The sequence below is a fragment of the Drosophila willistoni genome, chromosome 3R (assembly GCF_018902025.1).
Source record: "Drosophila willistoni isolate 14030-0811.24 chromosome 3R, UCI_dwil_1.1, whole genome shotgun sequence".
Classification (NCBI taxonomy): Eukaryota; Metazoa; Arthropoda; class Insecta; order Diptera; family Drosophilidae; genus Drosophila; species Drosophila willistoni.
The window spans coordinates 27,768,311-27,785,177 of record NC_061086.1 but is presented as its reverse complement, the minus strand read 5'-3'; the positions used below and the strand labels follow the sequence as shown (position 1 = coordinate 27,785,177).

The 16,867-nt window shown below is 39.6% G+C and overlaps 2 protein-coding genes across 9 annotated transcripts in view; both read right to left on the bottom strand.

Annotated features, from left to right (window-relative positions):
• Positions 1-824: 824 nt before the first annotated feature.
• Positions 825-3,095, bottom strand: LOC6648191 (cytochrome P450 4p1). Its single transcript, XM_002069583.4, has 8 exons — positions 2,698-3,095; positions 2,429-2,632; positions 2,291-2,372; positions 2,131-2,231; positions 1,795-2,065; positions 1,515-1,735; positions 1,135-1,449; positions 825-1,062 (listed from the first exon to the last, which is right to left on the bottom strand). The coding sequence occupies exons 1-8, from the start codon at positions 2,891-2,893 to the stop codon at positions 902-904; spliced, it is 1,551 nt and encodes a 516-aa protein (XP_002069619.2). The 5' UTR covers positions 2,894-3,095; the 3' UTR covers positions 825-901.
• Positions 3,096-4,442: 1,347 nt separating this feature from the next.
• The window catches only part of LOC6648192 (homeobox protein 5), a 40,448-nt gene continuing 28,023 nt past the window's right edge, over positions 4,443-16,867 (bottom strand). Inside the window, exons 1-7 of one of the 8 annotated variants that reach the window (XM_023178775.2) lie at positions 12,269-13,104; positions 10,095-10,855; positions 9,374-9,944; positions 9,104-9,308; positions 5,739-8,378; positions 5,202-5,561; positions 4,443-5,144 (exon numbers count right to left, since the gene is read on the bottom strand). In XM_023178775.2, the coding sequence (XP_023034543.1) occupies positions 5,123-5,144; positions 5,202-5,561; positions 5,739-8,378; positions 9,104-9,308; positions 9,374-9,944; positions 10,095-10,855; positions 12,269-12,935 (5,226 nt within the window). In that variant the 5' untranslated portion in view covers positions 12,936-13,104 and the 3' untranslated portion in view covers positions 4,443-5,122. Of the gene's footprint in view, positions 5,145-5,201; positions 5,562-5,738; positions 8,379-9,103; positions 9,309-9,373; positions 10,856-12,268; positions 13,105-16,867 lie in introns of those variants that run through there. The other 7 variants (XM_002069584.4, XM_023178773.2, XM_015177361.3 and 4 more) reach the window with 7 other exon arrangements.

The following is a 16,867-nucleotide window of genomic DNA, read 5'->3' as shown; positions in this document are numbered from 1 at the left end:
TGAGTGTGGGAGTAAGAGAGTTGCAATGGCAGAGTGCGAATGCAGAAGAAAAAAAGTGAATTTTCCCGCGCTTTCGTTTGATTTTGGCAAATCATTGAAAATGACGTACCAATGTAAGTCAAATTCATAAAATGCATTCCTTCAGTATTGCCCATCGTAAAATAACTTTTCGAATGGCTTCATATACTCTAAGAAATATAATATTCTTGTATAAATAAAATTTCAAATATTTCTATTTTTATTTTATATGTATCTCTCTCTCTCTTTTTCTATAACTCACTAGCTCACTAAGCTAAGCTCAACAACAACCGCTCTTCTTATTGAGCTACTCTCACCCACTGACCGCTCACTCTCTCTACTACTGACCTGCCCTCTCTGTCTTGCATTAGCTAGCATATGAGAACATTCGTGAGTGTGGGAGTAAGAGAGTTGCAATGACTGAGTGCGAATGCAGAAGAGAGAAAGTCAATTTTCCCGCGCTTTCGTTTCAATTGGCAAATCTATGAAAATTATAATCCAATGTAAGACAAATCTGCCCATTGTATAATAACTTTGTGAATGGTTTTACATACTCTAAGAAATATAATATTCCTGTAAAAATAAAATTTCAAGTACATATTTCTATTTTTATTTTATACAAGTAAATCGAAATTATTATCTACCTTTAGTAGATAAGTATGTTTTTAGATAAGTAAAAAAGTATATAAACATAAGAATTGCACAAATACACATTTCCATGGATCAATCATATAGTAGAAACATTACAAAAATTCATGGACATTTAAAAGTATTTAAGAAAAGATCTCATATACTATGTATATATCTATAGATATACATATATAACAAAACATGAAATTGCAGTTAACTACTGATGAGTTGTATTTACAAAAATGCAATAGACTCATTTACGTCTCACAAGTTTAACTTTTATATCAGTTTTAGTTCTTAAAGTAATGCCAACATTAAATACAAGAGCTTTTGGATCGACAAGAGGCAAAATCTTGAAACTTTTCAGTATAACCACCATTAGAGTTTTCATTTCCTGCATGGCATATTTTTGACCTAAAAAATAGAAGAAAAAACCATTTTGTTAAGAGAACGTTATAGAAATACATATGGTCATCTTTGTCTTACCTATGCAGTTTCTCTGTCCCGCACTGAAAGGAACAAATGCATATGTTGGACGATTTTGGGAATTTTCGGGTAAAAAGCGTTCTGGTTTGAATTCATCTGGTGAATCCCAGTGTTTTGGATTACGAAGAATGTCAAAAATAAGCAAGGTGACATCTGTATTTTTGGGCAAAACCAAGCCATTGGATAAAGTAGTATCTTGAATAGTTTTCCGGCTGATAATAGGCACAGATGGATACATTCGCATTGTTTCCTTAACAAAGCATTCCAAATGCTTTAGCTTGCCCAGCAGATTACTATCCAAATTGCTAAAGTCATCTGAAAGGTAAAAAGCAAATGGTTAGTAAGAACTTTATAATTTTTTTTATCGATTTTTTACTTACCATCTACATACTCCTCAATCTCCTTAAAACAAAGATCCTGCAGCTCCGGATAGACAGACATATTCATTAGCCCAAATATGAGACCCATTGAGGTGGTATCAAAGCCAGCAAACATCAGAGTGTCAACTTCCTCACATATGCCCGCATGATCGATTAATCCATCGCTTTCGGCGCATAACAAAGTATCCAGCATGGCATAGCGTTGCTTCTTGTTGATGAATCTGTAACGTTCAATATGTTATTCATACACTAAGCTTTAATTTATTTCATCTTCACTCACAAATCATCCTCTGTTGTCTTTGTATTACGCCGTTGCTCTAGTTCCTTCTCGAAAAGGACTTTACGTTTAGCTATAATCTCACTGGAAAACCTATGAACTTCTTTCAAGTGTGGTTCATAATCTTTTGCCGCTATTAAATCATAAATTTTCCTGTTCCAAAGAAATGGATTAGTCAAACGCCGAGCAAAACATTGATCAATCTTTGAAAAACTATTCCGATAACGATCGCCCTCTTCAGCCATGTCATCCAATTTGATACCCATTGCGGTCTCTAAAATAAATGAAATTCTATATCATTAAGTGTTTCTAAATGATAGCTACCAATGGAAAACTCACCACAAATGGTATTTAGGGTAAATCGTGGAATAATATCATTCAGAGTTATATCAATTTCCTCTTCTTTTAGAAAAGGTTGAACAAATTTCAGACTTTCAGTTCTGCAATAGAATAAACCATTAGTAATTTTCATTTAAGGCCGTTTATATATATATCTTACTTAAAAACCTCTTGAAATTGACCCATTATATTAAAGTGAAACGTGGGTGTTAGCATTTTCCTACGGCTATGCCATTTCTGACCTATTGAAAATTACAAGAAATTATAAACAACTAACTTTAGTTTTGCTTCAACTCACCTGATGCAATAAGCAATCCATTTTTAAGAGCAGGTTCCAGAAATGTGTAGACCAGACCTTTGTTTATCAAATTCTGATCGTTAAGCACTATTTCAGCGTATTCAGCATCAACAACACTTAACATGGTCCTGCCCATTCCATATTGAATGTAACTTCTGTGGCCCATTCGCTTGGATACCTCACGCAGATAAGTAAACACACTGGCTATAAAAATAATCAATTCAATCAGTTGCAGTGTAATATAATATATTAAAAATTTTTGTTCTTACCATTATCCTTGCCAAAATTAGCAAACAAATTTCTTAAACCACTTAATCCCTTGGGCACTCCCACTAGACTTTCCACTGGTTTGCCATTTTGGGTATAGACTCGTTTAGCAAAAAAACCCAAAACATGATAGTTCTTATTGACTCTATAAAGCCAATAGAACAAGGCGAAGGCAAAGGTCAACCAAATGGTAAACATAATTGTGGAAAATTACTTTAGTAAGGGCTTAATGATGTCATTCCTTTTCGCAAAAGACAGAAATATCAGTCCCAATATACGCTGGTGGTCGTATCGACTTATCTTTAGCAACTGATTTGAAATTTAAAACTTCAAATTATTTCATGACAAGCGTTATAAGTATCGTCAATGTTGTTTACTTGTTGGACCTGCTAATATGAATATCAGTTAGGCTGACCCTTGACAACGCTATCTACATTACTAATTACGCCTTATCTTATTTCCCAGTATTTTGATACTGGTATCTTAAACGCTACTTTGTTTTGGTCACACAAATATTTGAAGGCGGTAAATTCAAAATTCTCACATGATTCACCGATAAAATCAATATTTTGGCTTTAAATGCAAAATATATTAAATGTCTTTAATTTAATAACAAAATTTTGCCCCGATTATTGTGGAGCCTACAATTTCCAAGCATTTCTTATATATAATTCAGAATATCCTAAACATTTTAAAGTTTCTACCAACTTTTGCCATTAGATGTGACTAAAATAATAAAATTTAATTGCCAAGTCTTTAAATATTAGCATATCTAATCTAAATTGACCATCATTAGAAGTAAAATCCCACTTTTGTTCATTTTGGTAATACTTTTTACTCGTTTATTAATATTTTTATTGATTTTTGTGTTTTTTTTGTTTTATTTTTTGTTTTTTGTTGTGTGTGTGTTTTTTTATACATTTTTTTCTTGTTTTTCTTCGATTTAATACATAATTATATTCCCGCATATCCTTTTGCTTGATAAATTCTCCCATAATTTTATATTATATGTGTTTTTTCATTTGCTTCTTGTACACAATAAAATTAAAGTAAATAGTAGCTATACAAATAGGGATACAAAAGAAATTAAATTATGTCTTGTACACATTAATAGCAAAGTGATAAAGCAAGAGAGAATGGTATTTAAATAGTTGTTTAAATGAAAAGAAGTAATAATAGATTTTACATAGTAGGTATATATAGTTATAGTTATAGATATTAATCATATATCGTACAATTTGAAATCACTTTAAACTTAGGCTTAGCGAAAGCAAAAGTCTCAGCATAAAACCAAATAATAATAAAAAATAAAAAACAATAAAAAAATTAATGAAAATGAAAAACCCAACTGTTAAATATCTTTCTTTAATTGTGAAGCTGAACAAATCAAAGGCCATTTTGATGGGAAATGATGATTCCTCATCGCACTACTCCCAAAACTTACAAATCAATTCTCCACTCGCTAAGTTTAACTTGAAAACTTACATCATTTTGATTTCCTTTCTTTACACTCGACATACATACATACATAATAGTTAGTTATAAGGTAGTTAGGTATTTAGGGAGGGAGCGAGTGAGCGATATTAGTTTATACTAAAGCAAATCGCTCTGCAGCCAAATATCATCTCAACTGGATTCCGCTCTTGAGCTATGTATTTTCCATATGTAATTGTGAAATTTTGCTTAATAGTTATTTTTTTTTTTTTGCTTGTCAAAGTGTGTTTTTGTGTATATATAGGTAAATATATATATATTTGTGGTTTTTTATTTTCGCTCAAATGTATGTATGTTGTTATGCCATTAAGTTTGTTAAATGTTTCTTCTCGAGTATTTGTATTTACTATATATGCGGCATAGTTTATAGAAAATATGTTTTTATACAATTTATAAATTTGATGGAGTAGGCTAATGGAATTAATCCCTATCCATATGCCTTTGCGATGATAATATATATGTATATGTATATATACATACAAATATAGTATTGTTTATAGATTTACGCGTACTTGGCATACATATGTATTGTATCGTTTTTTTTTCTTGTATATTTTTTGTAGAAAAGAAATTTAGCTAACTCCTGGCTTGTCTGTCTTTGCTCTAAGGCGCAACTTAAGAAAGAAAGTTAAATGAAATACTAGCACTGGCATTATCTTCATCATCATCATCATCGTAATCAGCCTCAGCCTATGTCTACGCTTCCGTCTACAGATCTGATCTCACTAAATATCACTTTCCGGGCCAGCAGCAGTAGCAGCGGCGGCATCTAAGCACACAAAGCCTTAGCCTAGAATTTTACAATGTATCATTGTTCTTTGTTTTGTTTTTTTAAATATGTTTTGAAGTTTTCTTTTGTTTTTTCTCCCGTTTTTTGGGTTGATGACTAATTGGTGATGACTGGACACACTTGAACAACTCATGTGGACGCGCTCAACGCACTCGCGAGGTGGGCCTGCAACAAAGGAAATTCTTTAATATAGAGAACTTTTTAATATTCAAATCGACTTACCTGGACGACGGGGCAACACTTTGTCGTTTTGGTGTATTTGGGGCCGTAACTGCAACTCGACTTGTGGGCGTCCGTGCCCTACTAGTTGTGGGTGTGGTTGTTGTTGTTGCTGCTGCTGGGGTTGGCGTTGGGGGCGTGCCAGCCAGACTATATCGTTTCGGCTGAATCATACGGCTGGGCGATCGTGTGCTTGCCTTGCCTCCACTGCCAACATCCTGAACATGATTACTGACTCTGTTTAGGCGAGGGGTGGACAAAGGAGTGGTTTTGTTTTTGCTTTGAATGACAGTCTTGGGTGAGGCACGAGCCGGTGATGGGCTACTAATTGGGCGAGTTGGCGTTGGAATGCAACTCCTGCCACTGCCCAAGTTTAAAGAAATCAAATAATCATGCAAAACAATGCAAAAAAGGTTCCAAGGAACAAGAAACAAGGGAGAGAAAAGGAAAAACAAAACACAAAATAAAGATTTAAGTGAAAAAATTTAAATTTTGAAAATAAAATTAAATTTATCCAAATTTTTAATGAGTAAAACTTACCGTCCGGCTGGATAGCTCACTGGCCGTGGAATTCGTGATCTTTGCGCTGCATTGCTGGTCGATGAATTGGCGGAGGTGGGTGTGGAACCGCCACTCTTTGTGGCCGCCTCGCTTGCCAACTCCTTCAGCATGCTCGAGTCTTTGCTCATCAGTTCCCATTGAATCTGCAGACGCTTAAAGCGATTGCTTTCGATCTTGCGTTGCTCCAGCATGTCCAAAGTTTCACGTCGCTGATGCGTTGCCATGGAAATGTTTGGCGAATTGGGTGGAGTGGAGAAGCGTTTGGCCTGCTGCAGTCCATTGGACACTGTGGCAGCCGCCTCGTCGTTGAAGGACACCTTCTTTTGCTGACTAAGCACACGACTGACTTCCTTTTTGAGGGCCGCCGCATCGTATTGCACTTGCTCACCGGAAGACTCGAGAATGGATGCAATCTCAGCATAATACTTGAGTTCAGAACGAGGTAGCGAGGCCAAAAAGTTCTCGGCCCGAGCCCGAGCATCGATATCCTTGCGAGAGAGTCGCTGCTTAACTGGTGGCGTTTGCTGACTATGCTCCTCCTCTTCAAATACATCGGCCAACTCATCGTTCGAGCCCAAGGCGTAGGAATAGGGTGGCTCCTGGAGACTTCGACGCTTCTCCAGCTTAGACATCTTCTGTGTCTGCTGGGCCTCGATCATGGAATTGCGCTTGGAACGCGCCGAATTGGCCGAATTGGCTTTACGCAGAATACTTCTTGGCATGGGCTGTGGTGGAGTCTGTTGACTAGCCGGACTCGTCTCTACCCCCGAATCCATACGCTGTTGCTGATCATACTGATAGACATACATTTGCTTCAAGGGATCAGCATCCAATTCGGAATCGGTGAGCAGCGTTGATGAGCCGCGATAGCCTGAGCTTGGCTGTTGACTTGATCCCGAACTAGAACCTTCATCCAGCTGCGTTTGCTCCCCTTGGCCAGGCGTCTGCTGGAAGTACTTGGCACAATCGCAGATATGTGTCCTATTTCGCCTTATCGGCGGACTCATGCAGAACAATGGACGCTGAGCGAGATCTGTATCTAGCTGTCGGACAATCTGCTTCACCTCGGGAATATGCTGCAGTCGATGGCGATATTCTATGGGTAAAAGAGTGGCCAGAGATTGCCAATCGGCAATATGCTTGTAGTCCATTGTCTTGAAGAGCTCATCCTCGTTGATGCTTTGGCTGCTGCGCTGCTTTTTCAGCGTGCCCGAACTTGTGGAATTGCTGGCCCCAGCCTCTTCCAGTGTCATCTTGTAGTTGAAGGGCGTGAAGATCACATCGGAACTGGTGTTGGTCTTTACAAAACCCAAGTCGGGCAGGGCATAGTTCGGATAGATGACATAGATGGGCGCCTGTCGTTGTTCGCCCAGATTGTTGAGCTTCTCCAGAAATGAGGGCGGCACACAACGATACCTTTCGCTTAGACTGCTCCTGGTGGTGCTCAATGATCCGCATGAGGTTTGCATGGAGCGGGTAATCATCTCGGAGCTGGAGGCACAGGATAGAGGACGGGTACTCTCAGCACGTTGCGGCACCTGGGTCATTTGCTCCGAACTGGCATCCGATGACAATTGGCTGGTCGTCGAGGTATGCGCTTGAGAATTCGCTGCCAGTTGATAGAGCTGAGGATTACGCAATGGCATACTCCGACGACGATGTGCCGGTGAGTTGTTGGTGGCGGTTAGAGAACCTGTGGAACTGGAGCTTGCTGCGGGATCATCGTAAAAGACAGCATCACTGCGAGAACGCAATTGACGTTTAGGCGTTTGCCTTTCCTGCTGCTGCTGCTGGCCCTGCTCTTCCTCATCCTCCTCGTCGTGGCGACTCACAGCCGAACCCTTGCCCGAATCGTGCATACTCTTCTTACGCAAACGTTGCTCCAGGGAACCGCTGCTAGAGCTGGCGGCATCGCTGGAGGGCCAACAACCAGATGACACATCCATACAGGTGTGGGCACTGGCCTGGGCTATTGCCTCGTCTGTTTGAGCGCTGCTACAGCTCTTTTGCTTAATGAAAAGCTTGACTAGATTAAACGCCGGCGGATTGGAGGAATTGCCCGACGAGGCAGATCCAGAGATGCAAAAGTTCTGACTCTCTTGGGAGCAACTGCAGCGATGTTGCTGATGCTTATGCCGGTGTTGGTGCTGATGATGATGATTATGCTGCTGCTGCTGCTGTTGGTGTTGTTGTTGCTGCTGTTGTTGCTGTGCAAGTTGCTGTGATATGAGTGTGGCTTCCTGCTGTGGCAAACCTTGATGTTGCAGTCTTTCCGATATGGACACACTTATTGAGATGGGCATCTGGCACATGGGCAACAAGTTACGTGATCGCGACTTGCACGACTCCATGGTCGATGTACTAATGGCCTGTGAGACATTTAAAGGAGCCGCCTGCTCAGAATCCTTGCCAGTTTGTGGCCCCTGCTGAGGTTGTTGATGCTGCTGCTGCGAACTGAACGTCATTGTATCCTCGTTTTGCAAGTTCGGCAAGCTGTTGCTCTTTCGGACACTGCACTGGGGCAAATGCCGGGTTATGGTGATGGTATCCGTATTTGTGGTGTGGTTATTATTGCCCGAGGGATACCTGCGAGAGGGCGAGACAAGGAATAACGAGCGTCTTTACCACAAAGAGACACGTCGACCGGTTGAGGTTATAAAAATGTTGTTGGCGGAATGGGTTTATAGGTAAGAGGATTAGGATTGATTCGGTTAAGGGCTCTGCTAGCTGCTACCTGGATTTTATGGCGGCAACGGCGGCGTCTAGGAAAACTCGTTGAGGATCATTTACATAACATTTTTCGAGGTATTTTCCTTTATTTCTACCCTTGCTAATCACTTTATGAATGAATTAGTTGGGTAATGCCCAAAACGTATTTGTTTTCCCTAAGGATTAACTTTAACCCACTTCATGCAATAAAGCGTTAAAAGAATACAAACATATGACAGCAGCTTGGAATTAATACCAGAAAGTCCGAGTTTAGATTTCCGTCTCTCTCACTCTCTCTCCTCTATATATTACTCTTATATTTATTTTTACGGCTGCGGCAAACAAATGAGACTAAATTGAACTCAATTGATATGACCCCACAAGATTGCATTCTACATGGCAGATGATTCCCCCCTTTCGCAGGCAAAGGAAATAACGACATCCGCTCTCATCATAACGATGATGACTAGACTAGGTCGGACAGAAGTAACTTGAAAAACTAATCGATTTTACATTTAACTTAAGAATTTTAACCACCCTAAACAGAATCAATCCATGGGACGTAACGTGTGTGTGTGTGTGTAGGGTGTGGGGTGTGGGGTGTGGGGTGTGGGAGTTGGGATTGTGACTCTTACCTCTGCAATTGAGCTACTGCTGCTGCTGCCACCGCTGTGGATGCCTGCCCCTTGGGCGATTTGGGGCATAGAGGCTGGAATGCCTGAGCCGAACGTGACATGGACACTTCCAGGGCTTTGTTGCGTTTCACTATATCTTCGAGATTACTGTGCAAATTAATGCAGTTTTGTTTATTATTCCTCTGGGCGTTGTCACTGGGTTCAGCTAGGGAAAAAGAGATTGCCGGTGAGTTCAAATGAACTGAGCATCTACATTTTCGATTTACTTACCATAGAAACTGTCATCGGAATAAAGTACACTGCCCTCAAAGGCAATTGTATAGTTGTCCTTGTTGCAGGTTAATACAATATCACCATCATCTGGATACGCATCCATATCGAGTGAGTCAACCGATATATGGGACTCTTTGACTGGCGAGAAGAGCAGCTCCGATTTGCAAAAGGAATTATCAATCAGTTCATTTGTGGAAGTTGTTGATATCTGTGACATGTTGTGCATATTATGGCCCATATTGCTGTGGTACATCTGTTGTTGTTGCTGTTGTTGATGTTGCTGCTGCTGTTGTTGCTGCTGCTGCTGCTGGAGTAGCAACGATTGCTGCAGGCGACTATTCGCACCGCCAAGACTCTTACAATAGGCTGGCAATTGGGAAAGCAACGAATGTATATCCTCGGCACGAAAACTCTCCATATCAACTTCGGCCAGATTGGCATCCAGATTTTTTGCCAAATCCTCATAGTAGATTAAGTCACCCATGGCATTATATGAGGCCGAGAGGGAACTGAGCACGCTACGCTGCATGCCACCGCAACCATCCCGATAGCCATAGTCCAGGAACCACTGATAATCGGAATTGTCGTGAGTAAAATCATGCGATGAGGCCAATGAACAATTCAGATTGTTGCCACCGCCATTGATAGTAGTAGAAGTTGTATCCCTCATCCCGCCACCACCACCAACACCAACATTACCACAAAGCATTCCACCTACCCCAAGTTGTTGTTGTTGCTGCTGCTGCTGCTGCTGTTGTCCTCCGGGCGTAGTAGCATTGCTATTGTAATCGGATTCCGGTGTAGCCGCCATGTTGTTGCTACCCAACAGAAAGTTGTTGTTGTCCAACGGAAATTTCGTCTCGTTGATGTCGTCAAGGAAGAGACTACTGCTGCCACTGGGGCTGGGTGTCAGTTGGCTCACCTGCTCATTCAGTATGATGCTGCGCAACGCGTTGTTATAACGATCCAAATTGCTCAGCACAATGGCAACATTCTGTTTGAGGCTCTCTTCGCTTAAATCATCAGCGGCACTTGGATCGTCTTCATCATCCTCACAGCCAAGCGATTGTAGCTGTTGCTGTTGGCAATGTTGCAGATGTTGCTGCTGCAACAGGCGATCGGTTAACTGTTGCTGGTAACGTTTGCCAATTGTCGTCGTCTGTGATGTCGTCGTGGTGCTAAATGGCAGATGATTGCTTGGACTATTGACGGGATTGCGATAACAACTCAATGGGGAATGTGGTGAAGTTGCGGAGGCAGCCGTGATGTTGCCGTTGTACTTTGGGCTAAAGGGTAGAGAAGAAGTCTGTTGCTGTTGGGCTAAGCGTTGAAGCAAATGGGGATGTGGATGGGGCGATTGGGTGTTAGCTTGATGAATGGGTGAATTTTGAAGCGGTTTTTGCTGAGATGAGGTGAAATGTGCTTTCCTGTGATCGTTGTTTGTTGAGAATTCTGTCATGCCACGTCGAAGTTTCAGTCCTGCAAAAGAAAAAGCAGATATTTAGTTTAAAATAAACTTTATTATTTTTTTATCTGGCGCTTACTCTAATTGACTAATAAGAATTGACACTGAACTTGGCTCAATTAACATGCCAATGGATGTGAGGAGGGAAGACTAACAAACTTCCCATTACCACTAATGCACATTAGCGTGCCTCAAATTCCCTGCCCCATTCCCTCAACACCGACCGTCCCCCGTCTGACTGTCTGTCTGTCTGTGCATCAGGCATGGCATGTTTCAATTAATTTTTACGATATCCGAACAAGACTAGCAAATAATATGACACTATCTCGCATAGAAGACAGGAGAGAGATTCAAAAAAAAACGAAGAAAAGTTATAAAAATTATTTTTATGTTGCTCGGCAAGATTTTTACGAGTCGTCAACACCCAAAACCACCATTAGATGGATATAGAAGGAGCATCTTGGGGCCAGGCACTGTCATCCCATAAAAAGTTCAATAAGAAAATGTCACTTTACTTCATTCGCCCCCCTCCATAAAACATTTTCCAAATGGAAACTGCCAGGCGCAGTTGCATGTGCCTGTTGTGCCAGCCGAGGTAAGAAGAAAGAAACTTTTTGCTGCCAATGGCAATTAAAGGTCAAACCTGAAGGCATTGCATGTGAAAAGGCGGTAACTTCTTTTGCAGCGCATTGCCGCCTATCGATCCTCGGCATCATCTTATGTAATTTATACAAATATCCACACGAAATGGAATTTTTAAAATTAACTCACTGGCGGCACTGCACTAAACTAAACTGTGAACTGAACAAATTTGAAAACTGAAAAAAAAGGGGGAAAAGCCGCCACACACAAAAATTTTTCTTTTTGGTTGCCTCTGTCAGGCAAGTGCAACCGAAACATGGAACATATGAAACGATTTATCCACTGCATTAGTTTAAATTTTTTTTGAGGGGAGAGAAAACATTTTGTTGTTGGCTTCCAAAAACGAACGACAAGTGGCAAAAGCTGGCTGTCTGGCTGACTCGCCTCCCCCATTGAATGGCATAGCTTTCCATTTCATATTTAGGCCAGTGTAAGATTATGGAGGCAAATATAAAGAATTTATATGTATATATAGATAATTTTAATGCATTTTCTGTGTGTGTGCCGAGCGGAGGGTTGGGCGAGATTTGTCTTGAAAGTTTCTTAAATACAATTCTTGTTCTTTTTGTATTCCATAACTATAAGAAAACCCCTCGTACTTATTAAGCTCAATGCAATTTGTGGGGTTTAGGGCAATGACCTTAGGATCACTTGCTCTTCAATTGAAATTCATTAAGATTGCATACAGAAAAACTTGTCTCAAGAGACTTTCAAGTGGCAAGTTAAAGATGGAATCGACTTAATAAACATATTTATATATAAGTATATATAAAGAGGAGACACACCTTGACCAAGATCAAAAGCCATAACATTGTAATTGTTGTTGTTGTTATTGGCATTATTGTTGATCTGATTAATTTGATTATTAATATTGTTGTTGTTATTCAAGTTATCATTATTATGTTGCTGCTGTCGCTGTTGCCTCAAATATTGCTGATTACAGGTCAGCCCAGCAATAGTTGTGGTTGTTGCTGCTGCTGCTGTTGTTGGAGAAGGTACACCCTGTTCGCGCAATTGCTGCTGCAGACGTCGCCGTTGCAATAATTGCTGTTGCAGTAAATTCAATTGTTGCTGTTGCATTTGTTGATAATGACGAATTTGTTGCAATTGCTGCGGGGTCAAGCCATCGACCCGAACTCCAGATCCATGTTGCTTCTGTAGATACTGTTGTTGTTGTTGTTGTTGTTGATTTTTGTTGGTTTGTACATAGTAGTTCTCTTTGGAGGAGCTGTTGCTGTCACAGCCGCTGCTTGTGCTGCTGCTATTGCTGTGAGTGTTGCCAACTGATGTGTTGGCAACATGTTGCCAGCCAAATGTATTGCCATTGGCATCACTATGGCCGTTCCTGTTGCCTGTTGTATGGGGGCAATCAATGCCAGCTCTCGAGCAATCGGCACAGCGTTTGGAAATGTCTACGAATCTCATGATGAAGGCGAGCAGAAGCAACAACATCTACACAAACACAAAATGTTGCTGCAACACCACACCGGGAAAATGTTGCTAAGATTTGGGTTGGCTATTTTTGGTTGCTGGCTGTTTGCTGGTCTGTTTGCTTTGGACCAACGCAATGCGATTTGTTGCCAACTTCTCTCAACTCAGTCTCTCTTGTTTCGTAGTTTTTAGTGTTTTTTTCAGGTTTTTTTCTTTGATTTTGTTATTTTTAGTTATTGGCTTTGGTTTTTTTTTCTTATTTTTTTGTTTTTAAGGGTTCAACTTCATTGATTGGTTACACATTTTGTTTGGATTTCTGTATTTCTCATCATGCTGCACTTTTCATTTTGATTTGGCTATTTTTAAGTTTTGTTTTTCTCTTGATATTTTTCTGTATAAGACACATGGACAAGATGGCTTTAGATTATCACACATACATACAAATATCCCCAGTTTGTGTGTGTGTGCGTGTGTTTGTTTGTCTGTACAGTCGAAAAAGTTTTTGTATTTTGATGCAAGGCAAAGAAGCATATAAAAATAATTTATGAGTTTTCTGCAGTCAACAAGGAAAATCGGGGCGATATTTTTATGTTTTTGTAAACTTTAATACCATATTGTGTTGGTTGTTGCTTGTTGGTTTTCCTTCAAAAGGCCTAAAATTAACTTCCAACAATGCAATAAACAAAACTCGAACGTAAATTCTTGTGAAGCTTGTAATATTTATGCCGTCGCTGCTGCTGCAGTTGGCATTTTTGGGCCAAATAGTGACTTAACTGTCTTAACTGCAATTGGACAAGGGGGCCTTGTTAGAAAGCCTAATTTATGCGCATAAATTTTGTGCTGGAGCGAAGGGCTAATGCAAAATGTTTTTTCTTGGTGAGGAAATAGAATTCGTGTTACTACTTGTTTCTGCTTCGCCTTGAAGCGAAATCAGTTGGATAAGAATCTTAAAAGCGGCAGCAAAACAGACAACACACAAGACTAACAACAAAATAGAAAAGAAATGGCACACCAACAGAGCAAAATAAAAACGTCTTAGCCAAGTTCATTATTATTAACTTGACAGAAGGTGGCTATGTGTCATAATGTTTGCTATTGAAATAGATCTCTCATTAAGAGCTTGCCAAGAAAACCAGGTGGCTGGCATATTTGATGATTGACGACATCACAGCAGCAACAGCAGCAGCAGCATCCACCACAAAAGATGCGAATTTTTGTATAGTTTTCGCTTAGAAATATTTACAAATGTATTTTTGGTCACGCCCAATACAACAGACTAAAGCCAAATAAATGCGCAATGTTATGCCAAATATCCTCAGGACAAAAGAGAAAGTTTTGCTCCCCGGCATGTTAGCTGGGGAGTAGAGAGAAAGAAATTCACTCCACCAATCCAACCATTGAACCCAAAAAGGGAAGTCTTTCCCTAAAAAGTAACGCTCACGCGCAATTGCACAAAGCAACATGAAATCCAAAAAAGTATCTAGACATAAACATTTGCTACTTAATATCCTCTTAAGGGCTACCTCTAGATGTTTCCAAGTATCTGGCTCACTTATTTTGCCTCTGAACTTATTTCTGTATTCCAAAGACTCGTAAAATAGACAAATAAACATAGTGCTTTGACTTTGGGTTGGATTTTATCCATGTTTCTGCATTACAATTTTGCACGCAACTCGATTTGAATTTCTCTTTGCACCTTATGTGTAATTTCAGCAGCAGCACAAACAAACTGTGGCAAAAATAAATAGTGCCCAACATCAGCAACTGCAATTGCAACTGCAACTCGAACAACAAGAGCAACACAAGGTACAGTTGCCACTATCAAGGTGATGATCATCTATAAAGGTTCAATAACTCTTTGAACTTTCGAACAGAGAAATTTGACTGCAAGTCAAATTTGTTGTCTGAAACTATCTAATTTGTTAACTAATTACATTTTGGGGTTACATCCTTCAAAGGTTTTGTTTAAGTTGTCACCTTAAAGTGAAGTCTTAATTATTGAAATTATTTAAACTATTTAACCTTAGCAATTTCTGATTCTTCACATATTTAAGGCTCTGACGTCAGTGGGTTGACTTCTTTTCTTTTTGTTTATTTTGTTTTCTGCTGCCTATAGAACCAAATGGTTTAGTTCAACGCACTTGTTGGCCTACATTGCAATAGAAGAAACAAAAACCCAACCTATGCATAAAACTCTCTCTCTCCCTGATGCTGCTTCTGTTGCTGCTGTTGCTGTTGTTGTTAATGTTGCTGTTGGTATTTGTGTTGCTGCCGTTGGAGTTTATGCTTGCCAAATGCTACAATTAAATGAACTGCAGCTGCAATTGCATTTATTTACAGTTTGCGTTTCGTTTGGTTTGCCTTTCTTTTTGGTCTTTTTTCTTTTCTATCTTTCTATTTGCAATTACGAAATCATCAACGTGTGCGAATAAAATGCGGAAGACTTCTCGACTTTTGCTTCTGTTTCTGTTTCAGTTTCAGTTTCTGTTCTGCAAAAAGGTCAAATCTAAAAACAAACGTTGAACTGAAACAAAAAGTATACGCAAAAACAGATTTAGTTACTACTTGTGTGTATACAGCTGCTTCATTATCGGCAAGTCAAATGTTTTAATTTAAGGTAAATAAATGCTGATAAGATATGAAAAAAATTTAATGCAGTGACACACGCGAACAGAAAGAGATAGAGAGGGAGAGTGTGAGAAAGTTTGATTTCTCTCAGTGTATAGGAGATAAGATATATGCATTGCATTTGCCCTTTTCGTTATTTAGATGATCTCATACAACGATTGCAGAAAACTCAGAAATATTATTTGTATGTATTAGATAATGCCAATTAGATGATTTTCATTCTCTTCTTTTATTTTGGCAATTCCTTTGTGGTCTCAATTTAACATTGCTGCACATTAACACACACACACACATACACTCACGAACACATACAATTTGCAGTTTAGATTGCCAGATATACATATAAGTAAATTCACTGATGAGGCATGGCCTGATGGATGCTACCCACACACTATTATGAACTTGTTGTTATTAATTTTGATTAGTTTTCCCGCACACAAGAAGAAAATGACTCTTCAGTTTCCAGACAGTTTACGCGTAAACAAATTAAATCGAAATAAAAGTAATAAAAATCTGTCTAGTATATAAATTGAAAATATATATATATATATATATGTTTCAATATTAAAACGACGCGCCGCACATTTTCACAGTTGCACAAGCCCAAGGAGACTGACTGAGCGAACTACGAGCAACCAAAGCGAACCAAACAACGACAACGACAACGACATCGACGACGCTGAGTACAAAGCAACGCGAAGCGAATGGATTCGGACTCTCTGATGTGTCTCTGGTGTGTGTTTGGTGTGCATGAGGCGCCTCCCAATGTGCCTTTAGACTGTATCTCTGTGTGTGTGTGTGTGTGTGTGTGGAAAGAATGAAAAGCGCCCGAAAACGCACGAAGTAGATACTTTTATTATACAATGTGCAACCGAATTAAAATCCACCCCCAACCCCATGAAGAAAAAAAATGAGAAAAAGAAAAGTAAAAAGCTACTCTATTCGGCAAGTGCATGTGGATGGTGGATGTCAAGAGGATGATAAGAAAGAGTAAACGAGAGAACAAACTCATGAGTATAAATCATATCTGGACCATCTGGAAATTAATAACGCTTTTCCAATTTTTAGATTTATTTTCACAACTAATGAATTTGAAGTGGGCACAGCCAAGTGCCTACTTTGGTTCCGGAAACTAAACAAAACAGATGATTCAATTTCAGATCAAATCACCAGTAGAAAAGGGTCTCTCTATCCCTCTCTGTCTCTCTTTTGGGTGGATAAGGAAACGACGATCTTGCACGTGCCGCAACAACAGCAGATGTTAAGGGCCAGACAGACACTTGAAACAAAATATACCACAAAAATTTCGAGGGGGGTCCCAAATG

What these genes read in the sequence shown, in the direction of transcription:
- LOC6648191 (XM_002069583.4), bottom strand. Translation starts at nt 2,893, where the DNA reads ATGTTTACCATTTGGTTGACCTTTGCCTTCGCCTTGTTCTATTGGCTT. An exon ending in GATTGAGGAGTATGTAGATG is followed by an intron (nt 1,450 to 1,514) that starts GTAAGTAAAAAA and finishes TTTACCTTTCAG; the next exon opens with ATGACTTTAGCAATTTGGAT. An exon ending in GGGACAGAGAAACTGCATAG is followed by an intron (nt 1,063 to 1,134) that starts GTAAGACAAAGA and finishes TCTATTTTTTAG; the next exon opens with GTCAAAAATATGCCATGCAG.